At 46.0% G+C, this 23079-nt stretch overlaps 2 protein-coding genes across 4 annotated transcripts in view; one reads left to right on the forward strand and one right to left on the reverse strand.

The window, feature by feature from the left end:
- PIKFYVE (phosphoinositide kinase, FYVE-type zinc finger containing) overlaps nt 1–9117 on the reverse strand; it is a 68441-nt gene extending 59324 nt beyond the window's left edge. For 2 of the 3 annotated variants that reach the window (XM_074911046.1, XM_074911044.1), the window contains exons 1-3: nt 9015–9117; nt 5320–5501; nt 3586–3765 (exon numbers count right to left, since the gene is read on the reverse strand). In XM_074911046.1, the coding sequence (XP_074767147.1) occupies nt 3586–3765; nt 5320–5491 (352 nt within the window). In that variant the 5' untranslated portion in view covers nt 5492–5501; nt 9015–9117. Of the gene's footprint in view, nt 1–3585; nt 3766–5319; nt 5504–9014 lie in introns of those variants that run through there. The other variant, XM_074911048.1, reaches the window with a different exon arrangement.
- A 149-nt stretch (nt 9118–9266) lies between these two features.
- On the forward strand, nt 9267–22607 carry IDH1 (isocitrate dehydrogenase (NADP(+)) 1). The gene is made up of 9 exons (XM_074911049.1): nt 9267–9384; nt 11723–11850; nt 13480–13771; nt 15534–15639; nt 18220–18397; nt 18846–18997; nt 20065–20205; nt 20981–21143; nt 21649–22607. The coding sequence occupies exons 2-9, from the start codon at nt 11729–11731 to the stop codon at nt 21740–21742; spliced, it is 1248 nt and encodes a 415-aa protein (XP_074767150.1). The 5' UTR covers nt 9267–9384; nt 11723–11728; the 3' UTR covers nt 21743–22607.
- The last annotated feature ends 472 nt before the right edge of the window (nt 22608–23079 follow it).

A 23079-nucleotide genomic window follows, 5' to 3' on the forward strand; every position in this document is an offset into this window, starting at 1 on the left:
AAAACCTCAGTATACCAAAAGGAACCTCATCTAGATTTTCGATTTATTTCTAACCTATTTACCCTTCTTAAGCTAAAAATTAACTCTGACTGCTAAAAAGTCAGTAACACTCATCCTTCCTATACGTATTCATGGGTGCTGATCCTTGTCAAAACCTATATATATATATCTTCTGTACTATGTTTTTCTCCTCTTTTTCCTACTCTCCCCACCTCATCACCGGGAAGGAACCTGCAGCTTTCCATCTATGATTACCTACTCAGTACACTCTGAGTTCAGGCCAGAGAAAGATTTGCTCAGTAAGTCATGCAGTTGTTCCACATCCTTAATTACTGAATCACTGAAATACATTTCTCCAGAGTTTCTTTCATGACACTATGTACTTTCGCATTTATTTTAAAGAGAATCACAAGTCAAAAACACTATGAGAAAGAACTACTTTGTTGCAACTTAACTGCTAGCTTCAGTTTACAGGAAGAGAGCTGACCATATACTAACACAAGAGGTACAACAGAGAGCTTCACACAGTTTCAACAACTAATACCCCTGCCAGGAATACCGCAGTTTTGCTAATACAAACCACCATGAATTTCTTTCCAGTTATTTGCTGCCAAGCATATAATTTCATATCCGAGTTCACTATCACAGTTCAAACACTGCATTTTCCTCAAGTCACTGCCATGAAAAGTATGAAAACTGTCCTTAAACTTAATATTACAACACGCATTTTCATTTTCCAAAACCTTTTTCAATAGAAAAGATACTCTGATAATAAGTCACGTTCTTGATGAGTCCCAATAACCACCACACACTTTCCTCAGGCCTTCTCCCTCTCATGATTTCTGACCTTTCCTTACTCCTACTAAGTTCCTTTGCCATTCCCTATTACTGACAGTCTGCTACAATTGTCTAGCATTAACACCATTATCCTGCATGACAGGGTAACAAGCTAGAAGTGCTTTTTACTACCAGTGCTCCCTCTCCAATTGGTCAGCATTTCTAGTTCTCCTTAAACTGGATTTGCAAGCTGTGATATTGTCTCAGTATGAGACTATTTTGGTTCAATCCAGCACCTGGAAAGCATGTAGATGATGGCACACAGATTATGTGCAGTCCAGCACAACCAGCTGGGCCCCCTGTCTCTGTAGAAGTGACACCAGCTCCCCAGAACCCTGCTCCAGCACGTGAGGATGTAACAAATTACCCAAAACGGAGGCCACAGCAATGTACAGTCTCAGCACTGGTTCTTCAGCTCTACAACCCACAAATGTAAGCCAGGCACCCAGCAGCTTCCCCTAATTTCACAAAAGCCAGTAAGGTGCTATTATAATGGTTTTGTGTAAGCAGTCCTGAAGGGAAGCACACAACTGAAACCCTACATATTCAATGCTAGACAGTTTCCTACAAAAGCCACCATCCCTACATGCTGCTCTGCCCTTGCAGTTATCAGCCAGCATGGGCCCTGAGCAATGAGAGTATCTGCTGTGCAGAATGCAAGCTAACAGGCAGACGAAGGGGTGGCAGTCAGCATCTTCAGGAGCAATTTCATCCCCTGACTGTTTAGAGGCACCAGAAGCCTTTTATTTATTTATTTATTCCTTTCACTTTGCTTAAGCTTGGCATGTTATTTAAACTCAAGTAGCCTAGAGACACTTTTTGTGACAGACTTCGGCATTTTCCTGCCTACGTTTCCCGATGTCATGAACCGAGTAATGGCCAAGCCTGGAGAGATATTTACAGGCCTACAGATGAAAGGCTGCAAGAACACTCAACTAGATTAGACACCTCACTGTCACTGAACTGACGTACCAATCTAGGTGCTTCTGTAAATTACATCGCTTTTCATTCTTTGGATACAAGAACAATTTCTAAGATTATCTCTGATGTCCAGCATCAGCTGCTGTGACAGAAGTAAAATTCTCTTCTGAGCAATGTTCAAAAAAAATCCTCAAAGACCTGATTATTCAGCAATTTTAAGACAAATGAAGGCATGAAAATTTCGTTTCTAAAGTTTGCTTCAAAAAAAAGCAATGCCTGATTTTTGGAGAGGGAAGATGTAAGCATTCTTCTCCTCTTCAAATACAGTGAGACAACTTGAAAAACTCCCCTGAAAACTCCTCACCAATCCAGTATGCTTTTACTTGCATTACACAGAGTTTATGTTTGTTACAGCACTGAGGTTATTTGGGGGAAGATACTCAACAGTGAGTCAAGCCACGCAGCACCCAGTATTACAGAAATCTCTTCAAAAAGCCAGCAGTTCTTGCTTGGTCTAACTTTACTTCTTTCCTGGCTGATTCATGATCACATTTTTCCAATCATACTTTCATCCAAACCCAGAGATGTGAACAAAGGTCCTGAAAAGGCATTGTAATAATGCAGCAACCTCCCCCTTAGACTAGCTCTCATTTCCCTGGCTGCCTACTCCCAGTGGAAGTCAAACAGCAAGTTTATTTCTGCCTTCTGAGTACTGGACAACCTACCTCACCTGAAGGTTGATAATCTGTAATCCCCAGTTAATTTCCAAGTGATTTACAAGAGGGAACTAAGAATGAAGTAAATTGGCAAATCAGCCAAGAGCACACTGCTGTACTTGGGGCACTTGAAAAAAGCTTGAAAACAAAACAAAAACCCCAAACCTTAATTGGTTTGTTGTGACAGATACAACTGAATAGCACAAACAGTACTAGATAGCAAGGAGGAAGATTATGAATGTGTACAACTAAGACAGCATTTGACTTAGAGAGATGAATATGCTAGTTATCCGTACTGGAGTTTTTCCTGGTTACCAAGACTAGAAACTTTCTAAAAAATCTCATATACATTAACAACATTTAAGATCCAATTTCTTTTCACTGGGTACCATACTCTTGAAAATAGCGTCTTGCACAGGTTTTTTACCCAGTTTAGCAGTTTGTTTAAGGCCATCACAAACAGCCAACAGTTACCAGGCAGATCTCAAGATGGACCCCTGCAATCTACTTACTAGCCCTTCCAGATCTTCATAAGGCCATTACACAGTTGCACCTTTGAAATCACATTCAGTTCCCATTCGAGCTAAAAGAGCATCTTACAATAGTTCCAAGGTTAGGAATAAAAAAGGTTTAGGCACAAGTTCCTATTCAATTATCCTCAACACAGCTACAAGCAAAAATCTGCATTTATAACTCCCTTGAAGACACAAACATCAACCCCATTCAGACTGAGCCCTGAAGTTACAGTTTGCATATGGCCGTTAAGAAACTGAAGTCTCTCAAGACAAAGCAGAAATTTTCAGGATCAAGGTTCAAAGTAACTTTAAACCATTGGATGTGTTTTGGCAGCCTGTTTTGCTCCAGACTGTTTTGTAATTGAAACAGCAGAGACCCAACAACAGTGTCTTGCTGGAACACTAAGAAGGGTGGAGGGGACATGTTTCTCATGTTAAAGTGCAACCTCACTAACAGAAGTACTGTAGCCTGATACCAAATTCTGCTATCAACCTAGACCATCAATGATCTTTTGTTCACCTCCTTCCACTTCCCTCTGAGGCATACCAAACTTGCTAGTACAACATTTCCTTGTAGCACAAAGAGCTGAAATTACCCAGGGCTGTAGAAGATCTTCTTTGCAGCTCACTAGTCAGTTGTTTTTTGTAAGATACCGGTGACCTCAGAGACTGGGCCCTCGTGGGATGCTGAGGACTGGACCAGCCACCGCTCAATGCCTGTGGATCACTTGGACCTGCCTCTGCTCTCTCTGACGGGGATGAAAGCCTGCCATCATCTGGAGTTGACAAAAAGCAAGAAGCCAACCGTTTAGACATGATAAACAAAAAACAGTAGTGCGTGCAAAACTAAGGCATAGGAAACTCTCATAAATAGCTCATTTGGATCATGATTATACAAAACAAAAGACACAAATTTTGAGTCTGAAAAGTACCATACAAAACATGGAAACAGGCCAGTATGTAGAACTAGTCTGTCAAGGCTCAGGCTACTTCAGAAATATCCCTAATATGAAAAGTGTCTAAAAAACCAAACCAGCAAGCATGAATTTTTCTTGCTATATGAAATAGCTATGCTTGATTATCAGCTTCTCCCCTGAAAAGATTTTTTCAGTTATGTTAGAAGCCAGTACTGAGGTCACATTAAAGTTACCACAGCCTTTAATAAACCAGCCTTTTCCATCAGAGGATCAAGTATTGGCAGGTTCTCACTGATTCCAGGATCATGCCCATTTCACATGCTGTTTCAAGGTTGTTTTCCCATTTTTCCAACACAATACTTCTCTGACAAATGTAGCTTCAGTCAGTGACAAACATCTGAAGCCAATATTGACCACATCTTATGTTATTTTCAATAAATCAGCAATGACAGGTGATATTCTACCATGCAAACTAACAGCAGTCATATCAAGTAATTATTTTTCATTCTGCATAAGAGTGTGAACAGATCAGTTTGTTTATGCAAAAAGCTATCTTCGCCCCTTTTCCCTAGCCCAAACATTGCAGAAGTATGCTTAGCAGAGCTGGATAATGAACAGACTAAACAAAAGCAACTGACCAGTTTGCCATCTCCAGCAAAAATACACAGGTTTTGTATAAAACCAAGGTGCATTCATTCATCATCCTTTGCAGTATATTTCTTTGAAACAAAAACCAAAAACTCAGAGTTCTTTAAGAGCTTACCTACTGAGAATTTAAGTGTTTCATGATACATGTAGTACAAAGGCCAAAATCAAGTAGTACTTTTTAATATACAAAACTTTCACGACACTTCAGACCTCTTGATGGGGAACAGCTAAACCATGCAAATTAGAGTGGACTTCCTGCAAATACTTTATCACAGCTCAGCTGCCACCCAGGGTGTGAGGGTACAAGATGGACAGGAAGGTGAGGAGTGGAGGAAGTCTGGAGTAAGAACTTGCATCAGAAGGACAGGCACACATTTTGCTCACATAGGCTGGCAGAGGGTTAATCCTGCTTTTAGCTCCAAAAACTTAATACAGACAAAGGAAATCCAGGTGCCCAGTTAAGAAGTTACAATAATACTATATGCTAACTGGCTTGTCTCTGACCTTCATGGGCAGCCACAGATTTCTAGCTGCAAGACGCTGGCTATCTTCTCCCATGACAAAGTTCTACTATGTCACCCAAAAGCAAGATGCAACATCCCTTATAAATTATCTCACTGACTCGCTATCCATTTGGCCAGCTGTCTAACTTTATGCTCTTATATTCAGAGATGTTTTTACAAGTTTATGTGGCAGCAGAGGACATCAGTAAAACAGACAGCATGCACAATCCACACAGGCACATTCATTCCCCCAAGTGCTTACCTTTGCTGAAACGGAATAGATTTACAAAAGAGCTGTAGGCTGATTTAAAAGGAGGCTCATCCTGGTCAGGAGTCAGGGGTTTGAAGTGAGTGAGATGAGATGGACTACTAGGAGAATGAGGTAGATCACTGGTAGAGTCCAGTGTCGGAGACCGTTTGTCATCTGCGGCCATTTCACGTGCTCTGGAAAGGGTTCAGGAACATGCATTATGCACAGGGTGGTGAAACAGAACATCATCAGTCAACTGAGGAGGAGGGGTCTCATTAGATGCTAGAGGGGGGACATTCAACCCACCTACCACAGACATCTGCTATTAGTACAGGTCAAGAGGGCCAGAGTTAGGAGCCCATGTCCCCTGCCTAGTCATTTGCAAGAGATCAGCACCTCTGCAGAAAGCAATTCAGAGCTCCTAGTTAAACATCCAGAGTAATCAAGGTAAGTAAAGAGCCACTACACAGAGGACACACTCCAGTTGCTGTCTTATGGGAACCTGAAGTTTTCAAATGGAGACTCTGCATGCATATCATGAAGAAGTTCTAACTTCAGCTCAAGAGAAGAGCTGTCAGTGCTGTGACTTCTGCAGCCCTTGTATAAGGAAACTGAAGAAAAGTACACCTGAGCAAGCACAAGACATACTCATTGTTTGGCCAGGTTAACTTCAGAATGAGAAATAGAACAACCTGCAAACAAAAGCAGGACTGAAAGATTAAGTTGGGTGGCACACTGCTTCCTTCCCCTCCGTATTACAATAGAGGTTCTTGTGCAAGTTACCAGGGAAGCAACCCAAACTGTGGTTTATTGTGGTCATATCTAACACCTCCAAACTTCCTTGTTTTCAAGAGTAGCTACATTAAGGAAAACAAACAAACAAAAAACCCAAACCACATCCTACATTTGGGGGAGCCATACTTTCAAGCCTACTTGCTGTGTAGCAAAGCCTTCATATAGCCAAAAGTCATACTTTCCCATGGCCCATATTCTTTAACCTCAATACACATCTGATTTCTTCCACTCCACCTCACTAAGCCTGCACTTCTAGCCTGCTTAATAGCTTCATGTTTGTTTAAGCAAGACTTCCTGAAATGTTTGACAGAGCAGGAACATGGGGAGCTGATGGAACCTACGAGTGACAGCTGACTTTTACCCGTGCTAAGGATCAAAACCCTGTTTGAGTCCACTTCCTGCTTAACAGCTGATACATGCTTCTTCGTGAGACACCAGTTTCCGGTTTCCACAACTGCTCCCTAAAACCTACAGGCGTATTTTGCCAACGACAACATTTTCTTCCAAGTTCTAAGAAGCCACACTAAAAATCTATACGGTCCAGAGAAAATCCACGTGGTTGACAAATGACACTAAAAGTGCTAACAAGCTGCACGCAGCTCATGTGGCAAGGTCTGACCGCTCCTACAATGAATGCATGGAAGACAGTATCTGCAAGTCAATCATATGACTTCTCAGTGGACTTCTGCTTGTTATTCTGTATAGCAAGCACCTTTAGCTCGGAGTTTCTCCTAATATTCACATATTCTTAAGAAAGAAAACAGAGAGACATCATCATTCCCAAAGTTTCAAGAGGAACTTTGAGCAGGTTCTTTATTTAAGGTTGAGTTTTAGTCTGGCCTGTTTCTGCATCCCTCTCCACTGTAAATCATGGTATTTTTTGCTGTTGTGCATTTCAGCAATATTGTTCAAACAACAGATGATTTGAATATGCTTAAACACCAGAGTTAATGGAAAATATCTTCAAGAGCATATCTTCACGTAAATTTGAAATTGTTTCTTGAATACTTAAGGCAACTGATAACTTGCATTTTATATGTCAAATGTGTGACAGGGCTGTGCTCCCCCACACACCACCACATTAAAAATGCCATTATGAAGTCAAACAGAAGTTTTATAGGAAACTATGCTCATCTCTCAGTAACTGGCTGTGGCCTGGCAAGACAAAAAAAAAGGCAATCTCTGAGCCTGCATATGTAATATATGTGATTCTGGAAAAATAAGCATTAGCTTCAAGGGAAAAAAAACCCACACAATAATTGTTTCTGTAACAGCAATACTAGCTTAATGGAAATGAAGAGCACTGTACTTGTCATTAGCTCCAGGAACACCTGGATTTTCTGTGCTGTACAACACATTAGCTATGGAGCGTATCACCCTTTCTTAAAGTGTTTTAGGAAAACACTCCTTTCCCCCTCCCAAGAAACAGGGAAAGAGTCACTTATTTGTACATTATGGGAAATCAAAAACAGAGGAGCACATATCAGTCAAGAGGCACAACATCAGGCTCTAACTTCCTCAGGATCCTTACCAAACAGCGTAGGGGATGTCTCTAAAGCTACTTTAAGCTGCAACGTCTCCAGCAATCACCAGCTCACCACCGATAGAACACAGAGAGCAAGTACGGGTGTGAACCTCCCCACACGTTCAGCAGTTACATCCAGAATGGCTCCGCAACATCCTGCGCCCCAAAGTGACCACAGCCGCCCGGTGCCAGAAGGGTCCAGGCACTCCTTGTAACTCGGATGTTACTCCCAAGCACCTGGCCAACACAACCCCGGTATGAAGGCTGAGCAGCTGCGATTTACACATAACTGACTACATGACACGACAGACACACTTCACGGCCAACCTCTGCGCCGGAGCCACGCTGACCGCTTCGCTTTCCCCTCTGCAAAGGGGACACCCCCGCCTTCCCCTGCCACAGACACGCACCGGCCGCCACCCGCCCGGGATGGCGGACCCGGAAGGGCACCTGCGCCGGGACGGGAAGGAAGCAGCTAAAACTGCTCCCAGGCAGCGACCCCCGGGCCAGCCGAGGCGCGGCGCCGCCGCCAGCCGCCACCGGGGACCGGGCCGGGCCCCGCACGGGAGGCTCACACACCCCCGAGAGCCGCTGCCGCAAGGCCCGGGCAGGATCGCCCGGCCGCGGGCGGGCTGTCCTCACCTGCTCCCCGCGGGTGCCGGTGGCGGTGGCGGTGGCGGTGCGGGGCGCAGGCCCGGGGCGGCACCGCCCCTTTTCACCGCCCTCCCGCGCCGGCCCCGCGCCGGCCCGCTCCCCGCCCGCCCCGCCCCTAGCAACCCGCCGCGCTGCCGCCAGCCCTGCCCAATCGCCCGCCGATGGCGGCGCGCCCCGCCGAGGCATCGCCAATCGAGACTCCGCGCCAATCCACCCGCCGGCAGCGGCCGTCGGGGCGGGGCCGCCGGGGCGGTGTCCCCCCGCCCCGCAGCCGCATCGCCCCGGCCCTGCGCGCCGCCGCCCTCCTGCGGCTCCGCCCGGGCGTGGCAGCTCCAGGCTGCCACAGCGGGAGCCGCCGCCAGCCGAGGAGGCGGGTGTGCCCCCCCCCCCCCCCGAGGTTCCTCCCCGGTTCCCACTCCCCGCCTCGCCCGGCCCCCGAGGGGTGCCCTCTTCTGCCCCGCAGGGCGGGGAGCCCCGCACCGCCGACATGGCCACCTCCGTGCGAGCCGACGCGTCCGTGCCCGCCCGTGCGTACGCGCGTCCCCTGGGCTGGGCTGCGGGGCCCGTCCGCCGGGACCCCGCGGCTGGGGACGGGCGAGCGGGGCGCGGAGGGCAGGCTGGCAGCCCGCGGCCGCCCTGGGGCCCGCTCCAGCAGCCCGGGCACGCCCGAGCCCCCTCCACGCCCAGGGCCTCCAGCGCCATCGGCTTCCCTGTGGCGACGCAGGCCACTTACTGCGGCTGTCTCGGGAGGGCGCGGAAAAGGCCCGGCTGGGCGGGGAGGCCACCGCGCCGCGGGCTGCCTGGCCCGGCGGAACGGCCGCGGCGCGGTACGTGCTGCTGCCGCCACCTCCTCACCAGGAGGCATCGGGGCGGGCACCGCCACGGGCCGGCCGGAGAGAGACGGGCCGAGCACGCCCCGGCGCCCGCGGGCCGAGGCCGAGAGCCGCCCCCCCGCCCCGCCGCCGGGAGGAGGGGCTGGGCGGGGCCGGCAGGGGGCGCCGCGGCGGCGGGGCTGGGCGGCGGCGGGGGCGCGGCCCCATAAAAGGCCCCGCGCACGGCTGGGCCCCGCATCGCCGTGAGAGCCGGACTGGCACCGCCCGCAGGTAACGGGGCTCGGCGCCCCGCGGGTGGGCCGGGCCGGGCCGGGCCGGGCCGGGACGGGTATCGGGCCGCACCATAGCGCCCGCACCGCGGTGTGGGGGCCGCGCCCTTTGTCCTTCCCCTCCCGGGCGTGGCCGCCCCCGCCCTGCAGAGGGCCCCTGAGAGGGTGGCTTTGTGTTTTTAAGGGCTTTTTTCTGGCAGTTCGGGGCGGGAGCTCCGCGGCAGGGGGGCTGTCCGGCACCCTCTCCCGCCGCAGGTATCGCTGAGGACGCCCCGGGCGGTGTTTGCACCCCGGGCTCAGTCTCCCCGGCCCGGGGCTGGGCTTTCTCCGCTCGCAGCCCAGACACCTCTTCACAGCTGGTACTGTCACCAAGTGCCGGTCGCACTCGGGGCCCCTCGGCTATCCCGGGGCAGCCGTCCTGGCGTGGGGCAGCGCCCCGGCCGCCGCCGTGCTGGCCAGGCCCGGCAGCGCCTTGCTCAGGTGGTGCCCGCGCCTGGATTTCAGCCTCCGCCGGGGCACCGGCCGCAGCCCGCGGCCTGCTCGGCAAAGCCCCCAGGGCCGGCGGGGCCGGGCAGCCTGCGGGTGGAGGGCAGCGCGCCCGGAGAGCAAGTGCCGGCAAGATCTCGGCTAGTGACGGCGATCTGCACCGCTCCCACTGGGAGAGGGCCTGATCTGAAGAGATCTGAAAACCTGAATTAAGGAGCTGTTGCAATAGTTAATTATTGGCTGCAGGCCCGGAGTCCTTCCTGAGGAGCAAGGGATATTCGGAAATTCACAGTTTCTTCTCAGCTGCCTTGGCAAAGTGCCTGGGTTAAGTGTATTTCAAGAAAGGTTGCTGTGGGAGAAAGACCTTGCTGACTTTTGGCAGTTTTGGAGAGCATAAAATCAGAGGTGAAGCGAGACAGAAGAGTAGGGAATGTGTGCTCGCTAGAGGAACCTCTTGGCGTGTTGACTCTGGCGCACAGAAGAGGGATGCCACTGCAGTGCTGCCCCTGGACATAGAGGAACTGGGGACATCAGTGTTTGAGGAGGGAGAAGTACTGGGGCCACGATCAGATAAACATGTAGGATGTTGTCAGAAGCTCCTCTGTCTGCGTATGAGTGGAGATGTATCTCATTGGAAGCACGTTCCCTGTACCTTTGTGTTCTCCTTGTGACAGCAGCACTGTATAAGTCTGAAGCCAGCCATAGGTATTCTCTTCCCAGACAAAATGTTTAATGGATTGGATTTTGGAAATATAGCACAAGTTAGTTCAATTTATAAACAAACAAAAAAAAATTTAACTGAGGAGCAATCTCCTAATGTGCTTGTAACCCGGGGTGCTTGCATTGCAAACCTTACACCTCTGAGTAACTTCGTCTAGCTGAATAGACTGCGTGTACAGGGGGACGCCTCATTCTGGGTAAAGCCATTCATGGACCTCTGTATCTGTGAAGCTGCAACCTCCAGCACGAGGGCTTGGTATCTCTGTGTAGTATCCTAACAGCTGCATACAAGAATGTGGCTGTCTTGGTAGGAGGAACTTGCCAAGTCATAGCTCTTGCATAATCAGAGCTGAGAACTGAGAAACTGGTTGTTGGAAAGCAGGGCACTGTGTTAGAGCTGTTCAGTGGCTTGCGGGGTTGGCTTTTGTGAAGGAACAAAGTGCAAACAGAAGAGCAGAGTTCAAGTTTATTTATTGAGGCTTTATGAACAAATATCTTGGGAAACCTCTGTTCTGTACAGAAAATAAATCTGACCAGTATTTATTTGAACAGCAGAAATAAAGCTTGCCGGGAGAAAGTACTCCTTGATGTGGCCCTTGAATTTCTGTACCTATTTCCTTCCTTCCTGGGGAAGGAAGATAATAAAGAAGCTGACAATGAATTAATAGTGCCAGCAGTATGAGCTGTCATTAAAATAATGTCCATTAACCCCCGTTTTTCAGAAAAAGGGGAAGAAACAAACAACTGGACTAGAACTCAAGAAATCTAAAAATAAAAAACGCTCATCTATTTCTGCAGAATTTGGGGGAAGAGTTTGGTTATACTTTCAAATTCTTTTATACAACCATAATTAAAGCTCATGCCCTTAGAACGCATGCCCTTAAATCTCAGCTATTAACCTTTATTTTTATCCTTGAGTAGATTTCCCTTGGAGCTGGGACTTAAAGAAAAATACCAGTTAGCATGAAATTAAAGATAGACTGTGGTTATTTTCAAGACTTTTAGAATAGATCCTGTATGCTATGTATGCACAACCTCTATTCTAGTTGTGTTGTAAAAATACAGGATACATGTATTGGTAATGTGTGCTGGCAGTTTTTAACTTAGGTTGGGGGTTTTTACGTCTATTGCAGCTCAAGATGTCTAAAAAAATCCGTGGAGGCTCTGTTGTGGAGATGCAAGGAGATGAAATGACACGGGTCATCTGGGAACTGATTAAAGAAAAGCTGATTTTTCCTTACGTAGATCTCGATTTGCACAGGTAATGGCTTTTTATGACACCAACAGCCACTTTGTACTGCAATTTGCATGTGTCATTAGGCATTGATCATGTTTCACTTAGCACCGAGAGTCTTACAGCTCCTCTTGCACTAGTGCAGAGAGGCTAACTAGCCCTTTCATACTGGTAAAGTTTTCAGCAGAGTCGCCTGGTTAATTTACCTAAGGCACAACCCCATACTTTGGAAAGCATGTGCTCATGGTGAAGGCGTTTTGTCAAGATCTGTTCAAAGCCCCTCTGGGGTTCCTCACAGCAGTAAGCAGTGAATGATTAATTGTGTGTTAGCTTTTTTCTGTACTGTGCCTTTAAGAAGGTTTATTACTGATACAGCCTGTGGGTTTTTATCTCCTCTTCTTGGCTTTCCAGCACCTGGGCAGTCTGCATGGCTTCCTGTAGCCTGAACAATTAGAAACATGGGGTGTTTCAGCCAATCCTCAACTTGAAGCCTAGCATCTGTGGACTCTGAGCAGGTTTATGGCTTCTTGCCATTTCTGTTTGAAGATCTGCCCAGAGGGCAAAAGGGTGGTTGTAGGGCACAGACTCAGCCCCGATGTATGTAAGCTTGAGCTCTGCTGCTGGCAGTGTGAGCTAGCTGTTGCAATTATTCCCTGAGCCTAGGCTCTGCCCCTGCACTCCCTTCTGGAAAAAACAAATACTAGCAGCTGGTATGGCAAAAGGGACGGGCTATCTACAGCCTCTGATCAAGCAGAGCAAATAACCTCTTCTCCTTCCAGCTACTGAGCTATAGTTACTAGAGAAGTATCCAGCTGCATTGCTCCTAGCCATGTGGACAGAGGCCTTCAGTAGTATCTGCCATTATTAAACCCACAAGTCTGACATCTTCCCCTGCTCCTGGAGTCATTTGTATGCCACCTACATCAGACTTTCTGCTCGCTAGTGTTGAGAACCAAGCAAATGGGAACTCAGCAGCATAATACATGTGTATAGTCTAGAGAACATCCTTTTCCAAAGAGGGTGGGAGGAGGGAAAGCAGACCCCGGGCTGAGGCAACACAATGGCTAGATTCATGTACAGTTGGCTATGCTTCAGAGCTGTCCCACACTGGGCACCCCTTGTTTTCCAACAGCTATTAAAACTGTGAGTGTGGGAAACATGCTTCCCCTGACTGAGGGGAATATTGGCAGTTTTGCTGCCAGGGCAGGGTGGTGGGTCCATTGTCTAGGCAGTTTTTAAGCTTAGTGTAGCTTCATATGCTCAGTACATGAAGGAAGCCAGAGCCCTCAGCACAAGAGGTTTGAAATAAAAGCCCATATTCATCTGGGAATTGTGCTGCTCTATACTGTTAGAATCCCAGACTGAAGCTTCTGTTGCAGGAAGCTCAGAAGGGAAGGCAGTGGAGATACTGGCTATGTCACATGCTGGCAGAGAGAAGCTGTCCTTCCTCCAACCTCCTACCAGCAGCAGAAGTATCAGTATAGGAGCCTGTGTTTTCTTCCAGTCCAGCAGCATTTGCACTGGAAGAGGGATGACTTTGGTTATGGCAGAGTGCTAGAACTACACTCACAGGCACATATGGGGTCTTATTTCTTTCCTGTTGGACACGAACAAATGTCCTGGGCAATACTGATCATCTATGTGGATTTGTTACAGCTATGATTTGGGCATTGAGCATCGTGATGCTACAAATGATAAAGTAACAGTGGAAGCTGCTGAAGCCATAAAGAAATACAATGTTGGCATAAAGTGTGCAACCATCACTCCTGATGAGAAGAGAGTGGAGGAGTTCAAGTTGAAGCAGATGTGGAAGTCTCCCAATGGGACAATTAGAAACATCCTGGGTGGCACTGTCTTCAGGGAGGCTATTATCTGCAAGAACATTCCCCGGCTGGTGTCTGGATGGGTGAAACCCATTGTCATTGGCCGCCACGCTTATGGGGATCAAGTGAGTCACTTCAGTGCTTACCTCTTTTTTTTTTTTTTTTTTTTTTTTATCTGAACAGACTTAGACCTGAGTGGTATAGAGCTACAAAGACTTGGACATCCCTGTGCTGTTGCTTTATCCTTTCCACTCCACCTAGCAGTGGATACTTGCTAGCACTTTGTACAGCACCTGATGAAGTGTGGGTTCATGCCTCTCTTCCTTAGGCAGCGTAGCTGTATAAACAGCCTGCAGGGGCCTGTGCTGTGATTAGGTAGGTCTGAACCTAAACACGAGGTGTAACTCCTCCAGGTTTTCTTCACCTTCAGAACCATCCTCCCTATATAGCAACATCTTTACAAAATATCCTCTACACTGCCCATCTTCTTGCTTCTCAGAAGGATTTTTTTGGTGGCAGATGTTGCTCACAGCAAACATGGCTCTGAGGAAGTGATTTTTTAGAACTGGGTAAAGTTGCCTGTTGTGTGTGGGTGTCTGTTGTTTTTTGTTTGGTTTTTTTTTTTTAAACTGTGATCTGCCTCTTAAACTTACTTGCACAGTGCTTCTGCAGAGTAAGTATTTATACTGGGCACATGAGGCTATGGTACTGAAGAAGGAAACATCCTTGATCAGAGGTCTCCTGGCAGAGGTAGTACAAGGCCATGGAAAGCCCTAGTATGACACTCAGTGTAGCAGCCTTTGGGTAATCCAGAGGACAAGAATCAACCATACTCTTCTCCATGGGTGGTGGTACATTGTAAAGCGGCCAAGTATAACAAAAGTAAAGTCTTTTAGAAGAGCCAGGTGCTTAAATAGATAGGTAAACCCACAGACTGAGGGCAAGTCATAACATCAACTGAGGTGGAAAAGTAAAATAATAAATTTTCAAGAGGAAAATAATTGCAGAGCTCTGACACTAAAAAAGAATGGAGTTCAACATCCTTAAGAGTACTGAATAATTGAGAAGGTCAAAATAATAGGAAACAATAGATTAAGGGGAAGGATTGAAACCCTGCCAAAGTATGAGATTAAAGTGAAAGTAATAATGTAAGAACATGTAAAGGTCATGTGAGCAAGACCCTTCTGTAACTTCAGAACTTCTTAGGGAACCGATTCCCTCAATAGGAGAGAATGAAAAAGGATGAACTACATGAAAAAGGATGACAAATTTCAAGGAAATCTAACCATGCATAGTATTGTTCAGGACAGTTGGGAAGATGAGACACCATTTAAAAACTGAAAGTACATGTTGGCTCTTCTTTTGAGTCTGTGGAGCTCGGAGGAGCAAAATGTGTATCCATTTAAAGAATTTGAAGAGCTCTTACTACAGGTTGGCCTTTCAAATGCCATGGCTAGAAATAATAGCTTTTATTAAGGTGTTGTATGATTCCCCCTTATTCATGAGATATGAATGGCTCTCTTTGAAGCAGGGAGAGGACCCTTTCTACTCACAGACCACACAACACTCTGGATACTTTGCACTTCAAAACTTTAGTGCGTCTGCAAAAATACATAGTCTGATAGTTGATAGGGCCCAAGAACCTGTAAGCTTTTTTCCCTTGGAGGAAGACCTCTTCTGAAACATGCAGACTCTTGACTACTTCCTTTTTAATCTCTAGTAAAGTAATCCAGTGACCACATAGCTGAGTAAGCAGAGCCTGTTCATGCTTTTCTGCACCCTGCCCTCCCAAATGCAGATTGTCTTTTATGGTTCTGTCCTTCTGATAGATAAAATCATCATGGTCTTTTTTTCTTTTTTTTTTTTTTTTTTTTTTTTTCCAAACAGTACAGAGCAACTGATTTTGTGGTACCTGGGCCTGGAAAAGTAGAGATGACCTACACTCCAGGAGATGGAGGCAAACCAGTCACATATCTGGTTCATAACTTTGAAAGTACGTATTATCTCAAAGTTGTGATTAAAACTGATATTTTTGGTTTAATTCAACCTTCAATTATCAGTCAGTTTTGATGGTAAAATATGACTGAGGTAGAGTGGGGGAGAAGGTCTGGGCCTTCTTCATTTATCTGGGAAGTACTGAAAGTTACTTGAAATCTTCCTGAGATTGAAGAGGTGTATCAAATGCCCAATCATACTAGACTGGTCACGTGTCATGCTCCTTACTCTGACTCTGGTAAAGCACATAATTTTTTTTGCTCTGATCACAGGGAAACTTGCTATCTTGGGCTTGACCTAAGAGGAGATATGTTTGAGAACAACTTGGGTATAATTCTTTGTAGTTGTAGACTGTCTTACTGGGCTCTATATATTTTTGCAGTTTGTACCCTTCTTTATTAAGTAGTCTTTTTTTTTCAATAGAAATGAGAACTGACACTTACTCTGCAAGGTGGCAAGGAGATTTGACAAGGATGACTTTGACTGTCTAGTCTCTAGCTGCTGTAACAGATGCAGTTCCAAAGGTATTGGTGTCTCTCCTAGCAGTGTTGTTGTGCTGGCTGTAGACATTGCTAGGCCCAGAAGGAGGAGTCCTGACATTGCTGGGCTTTGTTGCTCGAAAACAATTACATACGTTGCTAAAACCCAGGGCATTTCTCCAGGGGCAGGATTCAGGAAAACCACACAAGTTGTCTTTCTTGCCTATCAGTGATTAAAGAGTTAGGATTTGAACCCTTATGGTGACCTATGTATGTGAGCATGCAATGTTTTGTTTCTAGCTACAAAGACCCAATACATCCATGTAAACCACAGAATCTTAGTTTGTATGCAGTTGGCTTGGCAAACAGGTACCAAGACTGCCATGTGACCATCTTTTGTAATACTTCATTTCTCTGGCATTCTTGCTAACAGGAGCCTTCATCTCCACTGTGTCTTGTGGCACAGCCTTTCACCTACTTCACTGCCAGTCCTGATCTGTTCTCATTTGGTAGGTGACTGGTGAACCTGTATTGGAGACGTCTGGCAGTTCCAGCTGCCAGTCTGATTCACCACTCCACATTACATCAGTGAGCAGAAAGCAAGGAAGAGCAAAGATGGCAGATTGCTGCTGTTGCTCTGGGGGAACTCCCCTCCCAAAGATAACTCTTGTGCCAGCATATCTCCACGAAGCATAAGGGAAGCTTGTCCTATTGATATACTAATGTGTTCAACCTTGACACTGAATCAAGAGATTTTAGTAGGCAGTAGGATTGATTGCAACAAGGTGGGGCTTTTTACCTATATGCAAGTAAGTATTTGAATAAAACTTAATAGCTGTCATCCAGCAATTGGGAAGTCGGGGCTCCAGAGGACACAGTCTCTATAGCTGATCAGACCCTATTCTGTCCTTGACTCACCAAGGGAGGCAGGGGGGCTATGTGGGTTTTTTGCTGGTAACAACAGGAATTTAATTCCCTGCCAATATCAACTTCAAATGACCTTGCTACCTTGGCAAGCAGATAAACCTCCTCTGGCTTCCCCTCTTCATTCTGCATGCATGTCCATATAGTAACAACCATCTGGAAGTAAAGACAAATGGATATTAGGAAAGGATATTTTCAAAAACAAAAAATATGGTGTTTCCAGAACAAAGATCCCTGATCAAGGCACTGTACAACAGATTAGGGAGGTGGTGGTAGCGAGGTGCTTAAAATTAAGTACATGGTATCTACTTTCCACTAGAAATACAAAGAGCTGTGCTCTGAAGATGACAAAGGTTTTTTGTGAAGCCCTAGATGCTGCTTTTTCAGCCTTTCCCATGATATAAATGCTGCTTTCCCCCGGCTGAGCTGGGCTGTAAGTTTAAGTTTAAAGCACTTCCATTCAGGCTGCCAGTGCATCTGCGTTACACAATCTGAGTCATGTGAGTGTTGGTAGTTCTGAGAGCTGTCTCAGGACCTTCACTCACACCCAGACAGCTGCCATGTTCTTCCTACAACTTGCTGGAAGTGAGCCTGAGCAGGTGAAAACAAAGCTGCAGCGTAGGCCAAACAGATGCACTGAAAAAGGTGGAGGAATGCATGTGAGGACTTGTTTACCTGAGCTAGGTAAAGCAGCCTCTGACTGCTGGAGTTAATTCTGCAGTGCAGTCAAAGCCTGAAGGTACAAGGCACTTAGAAATGGGATGGCTCCCATCTTAGCTTTGACTGAGACCCCTGTTCCAAACTGCTGTGTGCTGCTTTGGTAGAAAAGTACTCTGTTATTTATATGGCTAATAGGAGTTCAAGCACACTCCTGTCACAGTTCTGCTGTTTAAGCTGGATTAGGAAGAAACTTCTTAGGGGTATTAGATCGCAGTATTAAGCTGTAAAACAAAACCGCCTTCCTATCCATGTGTTATAGAGCTGCTGGAGCTTTGTGCTGATAGTGCAAAGTGAATCTTCTCCTGAAAGAGCCAATCTTAAATTAAGAATGACATCAAGACACCTGGGGATGACACCAGCCTGCCTGCCTGCCTGCGTATGCTGTGGGGTGACTGTCAAATCCTTAACCAAAACTAAATCTAGTTGATTCCTATCTGTTCTTCCTCTACTAACAGGCTGTGGTGGTGTAGCCATGGGAATGTACAATCTTGACCAGTCTATCAAGGATTTTGCCCACAGTTCCTTCCAAATGGCACTGTCTAAAGGCTGGCCCCTCTACATGAGCACCAAGAACACCATCCTGAAGAGATACGATGGCCGCTTTAAAGACATCTTTCAAGAGATCTATGACAGGTAACTAGAATAGTTGTATACTTCCTACTGCAGTGCATAAGTCTGCAGCAGGAACATCCTCTCCAGCCGTGTGAGCTGTTACAGTTAATTCAGCATTTTCAGATACTCAGCAGCACTTGGAGGGGGTGTATGTGTTTCCTGTCACAGTCTTCCTTGTCCTGCAGGACATGGTACTCAAATGTTTAAAGTTCTGTGGCAGTGGTTTTCATCTCCTAATGGAGTCACAGATTGTCTATGGGCTCCTCTGTGACTCTGAAGCAGACTTGCAGTGGCCTAGCAAAGCCAGCAAGGGAAAAAGAGTAAAAATTATGCACGTTTCTTTTAAGTTGGGTTTGTTGGTTTTTTTTTTCCCCACTCATCTCTATGCACAATGATGTGCACAAATTGTGCAATCCTTGTTTTTATCTATATGACAAGGTGTCCTGTTTTTTGTTTTTTTTTTTCCTAGAGAATACAAGTCCCAGTTTGAAGCCAAAAAGATCTGGTATGAGCATAGGCTCATCGATGACATGGTTGCTCAGGCCCTGAAATCTGAAGGAGGCTTTGTCTGGGCCTGCAAAAACTATGATGGGGATGTGCAGTCTGACTCTGTTGCACAAGGTATGAGATGTTTCCTGTGCTGTGCTGAAGTAGGCTCAGTAGCAGTCTCTTGAGACCTTGTGTCATAGCTTATGTAATGGCCCAGGAGGTAGTGTTCGTTCTCAGAACTTACATTTCAAACCTGTGGCCAGTCATAGAGATATCAGGCAGGCAAAGAATTTCTGGTTTCACTTTTGCAAGAAAATCCATTGAATGCAGACTGTGTAGTTGTGCTTCTTTACCAAAAGGCATTTCCTACCAACATAATAACAGATTGGCTTTCCATTCTAACGGAGGGTATCCATACAGCTGGGATTCTGTCACTGACAGCTTCAGTTAAGCTGACTGGTGGTGAGCGGTGCTCTACAGATAAGTAAGAAAACCTTCAGGACCTAAAGATACCTGTTGGGTGTAAAGAGAGACTGATACGTTTAACTTTACAGACCTGTAGCGCTTGATCAAAATCATATATAGCCAAGCTGCCTGATGCCAAAACAAACAGGGATGCAGAAACCCACAGGACAAGATGTGTGGCTTTATGTAATATGCTCTTCCTAAAGTAATATCAGTGAACTGCCTCCCATGGCACAAGGATGTGTGTTGGACTACCAGACAAAGAAGCTTTTGAAGACACAGACCTCGGAAACCTACAGGGTTAGAACTGATGTGAATGTGCAGTTTTGCCAGCTCATGGTTCCTTTCACTAGAGCAGATGCCCTTGATATGGGCAGGTTTGTTTCCTTTCACCCTGTGGGGAAGAGAGTGATTAGCAGCCCAACACTGTTTATTTAGGATTCTTTGATCTCATACTGCACCTTTTCAGTAAAAATCTGTCCAGCAAGTTAGGCAAGAATACTAATTTTCTTGAAGTGGTGCAGAATGTCTGCGTAACTATATCGCGTGGTTCAGCAGCACTTTCTGTTCAGACAAGCTGTTACTGTGACGTGTCAGGACTAGCCAGTTGCAGAAGCACTGCTGTTCGGGAATACTCACGTCAAGGCTTGGAGAATGTAGGGGGACTGTAGGATGGGGGAATTTAAGGGCGCTGTCCGAAGGAGATGCTGAACTTTTTTAACTGTATCCCATAGGCTATGGCTCCCTGGGGATGATGACCAGTGTGCTGATCTGCCCTGATGGCAAGACTGTTGAAGCAGAAGCTGCTCATGGCACAGTTACTCGTCACTACCGCATGCACCAGAAAGGCCAAGAAACCTCCACTAACCCCATTGGTGAGCTGCTTTTCACCACCCTTCAGTGAGCTCTATACATGAAAGAACAGGGTTGGGGTAAGAACATCTGCACCCTTTCTGCAGAGAATTACACCACTGAGTGGTGAAACTGGTAATTTGTAATGCATTTTTCTTCCATGGAGACAGCTGCAGCCTAGAGCAAAAACGGGCTGGAAAGGAGTGAATGTGAGCAATAATCTAGACCTAACCTAGCCTTTGAGACATGCTCTAACTCTTCAGCAAACAATGGACTTAAAGCCACAATAGCTGGTGGTTTTTTATTTGACTCCCCTTCCTAATGCTCCAAAAGACCCAGCCAACCCCCAAACCATGTACATACTTAAAGTGTAAGTGTACCTATAATAGGAGATGAGGGAAAGCATCCTCTATAATTGCATAGGAACCAGAGTGTGATGCAATACCAGGAAGAAGACTGCACACTTCTGTTGTAAGGACAACTTTCTGTGTAACCACAGAGTCCTACCACTGGTCATTCTTTCTGACTCGGGCAGGAACAAAGTCAGGTAAAATGGCAAGTGCGAAGAGATTGCTGGAGGCAGTGAGTAGTTTCCAGGGTTTGCTATTCTACAGAGCTGCGCAAAATGCAAAGGATGCCTAGATGAAGATACATGTTCTCTTTCCCGTACCAGATTTTCTCTCTTCTATCTGTTTTCAGCTTTATTAATATTTTAAAATAATTACTGTTCCATATGACAGTTTAGAACAATGTCCAGGGAGTTCTAGAAGGACAGAGTAATGTAGTGTTCTCTCTCAGCCTCCATTTTCGCATGGACAAGAGGACTAGCTCACAGGGCAAAGCTGGACAACAACACTAGCCTCAAGAACTTTGCAGTTGCCCTGGAAGAAGTCTGCATTGAAACCATCGAATCTGGCTTCATGACAAAGGACCTTGCTGCATGTATCAAAGGCCTGCCTAAGTAAGTGTACGAAGTAATCGGCTGTGCTTGGAGGGGGCTGTTTTTTCTGAATAGCATTTGCTGGAAAGTTATTTTAGTATGGTGAAGAATTGCTGGAGTCTGGTCACAGAACAGGGCTCATCTATACCCAGTGTGGTACACACAGAGGAGACCCTCCCTGCCCCAAGTAGCTTAGTCTAGGTTGCTCTGAACCTGCTATTGTACCAAATGCACAGGGAGAAAAATGAAGAAGAAACTGCAAAGATTTCTCTTATGACAGACTGGCTACATTAGCCAGATCCTGCCCTGTCTGTTCATGAGGATGGAGACCTACTTCACTGCAAAATACCACCTGGCTACCTCTTATCTGGAGCCTTTTGGTAAAAACCATCAGCCTGATGAGTAGGAGAACTCGTTTTAGAAGCAAGACTTAGTTCTTTGAACAGTCTTCCCCTGATTTAAGCATTTGAGTGGCTTTACAACTAATGTCTGTCTTGTTTTCTTCCCCTCCCCATTCCTGCTGCAGTGTCACACGCTCTGACTACCTGAACACCTTTGAGTTCATGGACAAGCTTGCTGAAAACTTGAAGGGGAAGCTGGCCTCTCTGCCCAAACTTTAAGGCACAGGTTCTACTCAAGCTCCACTAGCAAGGCGTCTCACACTTACACCAGAGTGTAAGTGGCACCGTACCACACTGTAACATTTCAAATACTAGAAAAAAATGAACATGTACACTTTTGAAAACGTTTAAAAGACCCTGTTTTCTTAAACCCTTTGAGCTGCTGGGCTAGTCCTTACTTTTGTTAAGCAGCTGAATGTGATAGTATTCAAGCTCAGTGTGAGTTTGCATTCCTAATGACATTCACAGCAGACCTGAGGTTTCTCTCCATGACTTTGATCTGTGTTTCTTTTCTCTCTTCCTGTCAGACTGAAAGCCAGTCTGCATCACAGTTCTGGTCCAACCAGTGGTGACTTACTGTCCAACAGACCTTAGAAATCAGAACCGTCCTCATCTCTCAGCACCGTCCCCTGGGTATAAGTGAGCTTATGGGGCTATGCCAGCTCTACTGCAGCCCCTCTTATTTTATCTTTTAGTGCTAGCCAGAGCATAGTATCCTGATACTAAGGGAGCTGGTCCCATTGCTACAGTCAGGACTGTGGCATTTGAGAACAAGCACTTAAGAAATGTTAGAAACAAGCCCTTTAGGCTAAGAGCCTAATAAAGCCATGCTGTGGTGTCTAAATGCAGGCTATGCATTTATATTCCTTCTGACTGGATGTGAAACACAGAAACTGTTACCTCTTCCCCTACCCAATTCATAAAGGTGCAAAACTTTTCTCTGGTTGTCTGGGCTATTGCCCCCATCCTGTTGTGATACAGCAAGTCAGACTATGACTGTGAAAAATTATTCCATCCATGGTATTGTGTTTGGGTTTTTTAAAAGAATATCTTAGTTCAGACTAAAATAAAAGTTTTAACATTGTTTATGTCTCTCTTTCCTTTGTGTGATTAGCAGATACGGGGAAATTTTGCCTCAGAGAGACTCCACCACCTTTCAGCACAGTCCAGGACATGCAGTACGTAAATCTCTCCCTTAAGAGTTTTAATTTGTTCTGATGCAGGGCAAGATGTGAATCTGTAGTGTGGTGGAAAGCATCAGGTAATGCACTAAAATGTGAAGGTACTGCTTGTGTTGAAGTTTTGTTTTGACACTCATATAAACAAACTGAAATACTGCCACTCAAAGAGCAGAAACTGGTTATACATGAGACAAACTCTCACCATGCAGCTGACTAACTGTATGTGTTGGTTAGGACAGAAATGCAAGGTTAGACTAGATCAGGTAGTATTAACATTTGTTTTGGAATGAGTATGTGCTTGAAACACAGCTCTACAACTGCTAGCAGCTGTCACTGCTCCTTCAGTATGAATGAACACAGTAGTCTGCTGCTGTT

Source organism: Athene noctua, chromosome 7, assembly GCF_965140245.1.
Source record: "Athene noctua chromosome 7, bAthNoc1.hap1.1, whole genome shotgun sequence".
Classification (NCBI taxonomy): Eukaryota; Metazoa; Chordata; class Aves; order Strigiformes; family Strigidae; genus Athene; species Athene noctua.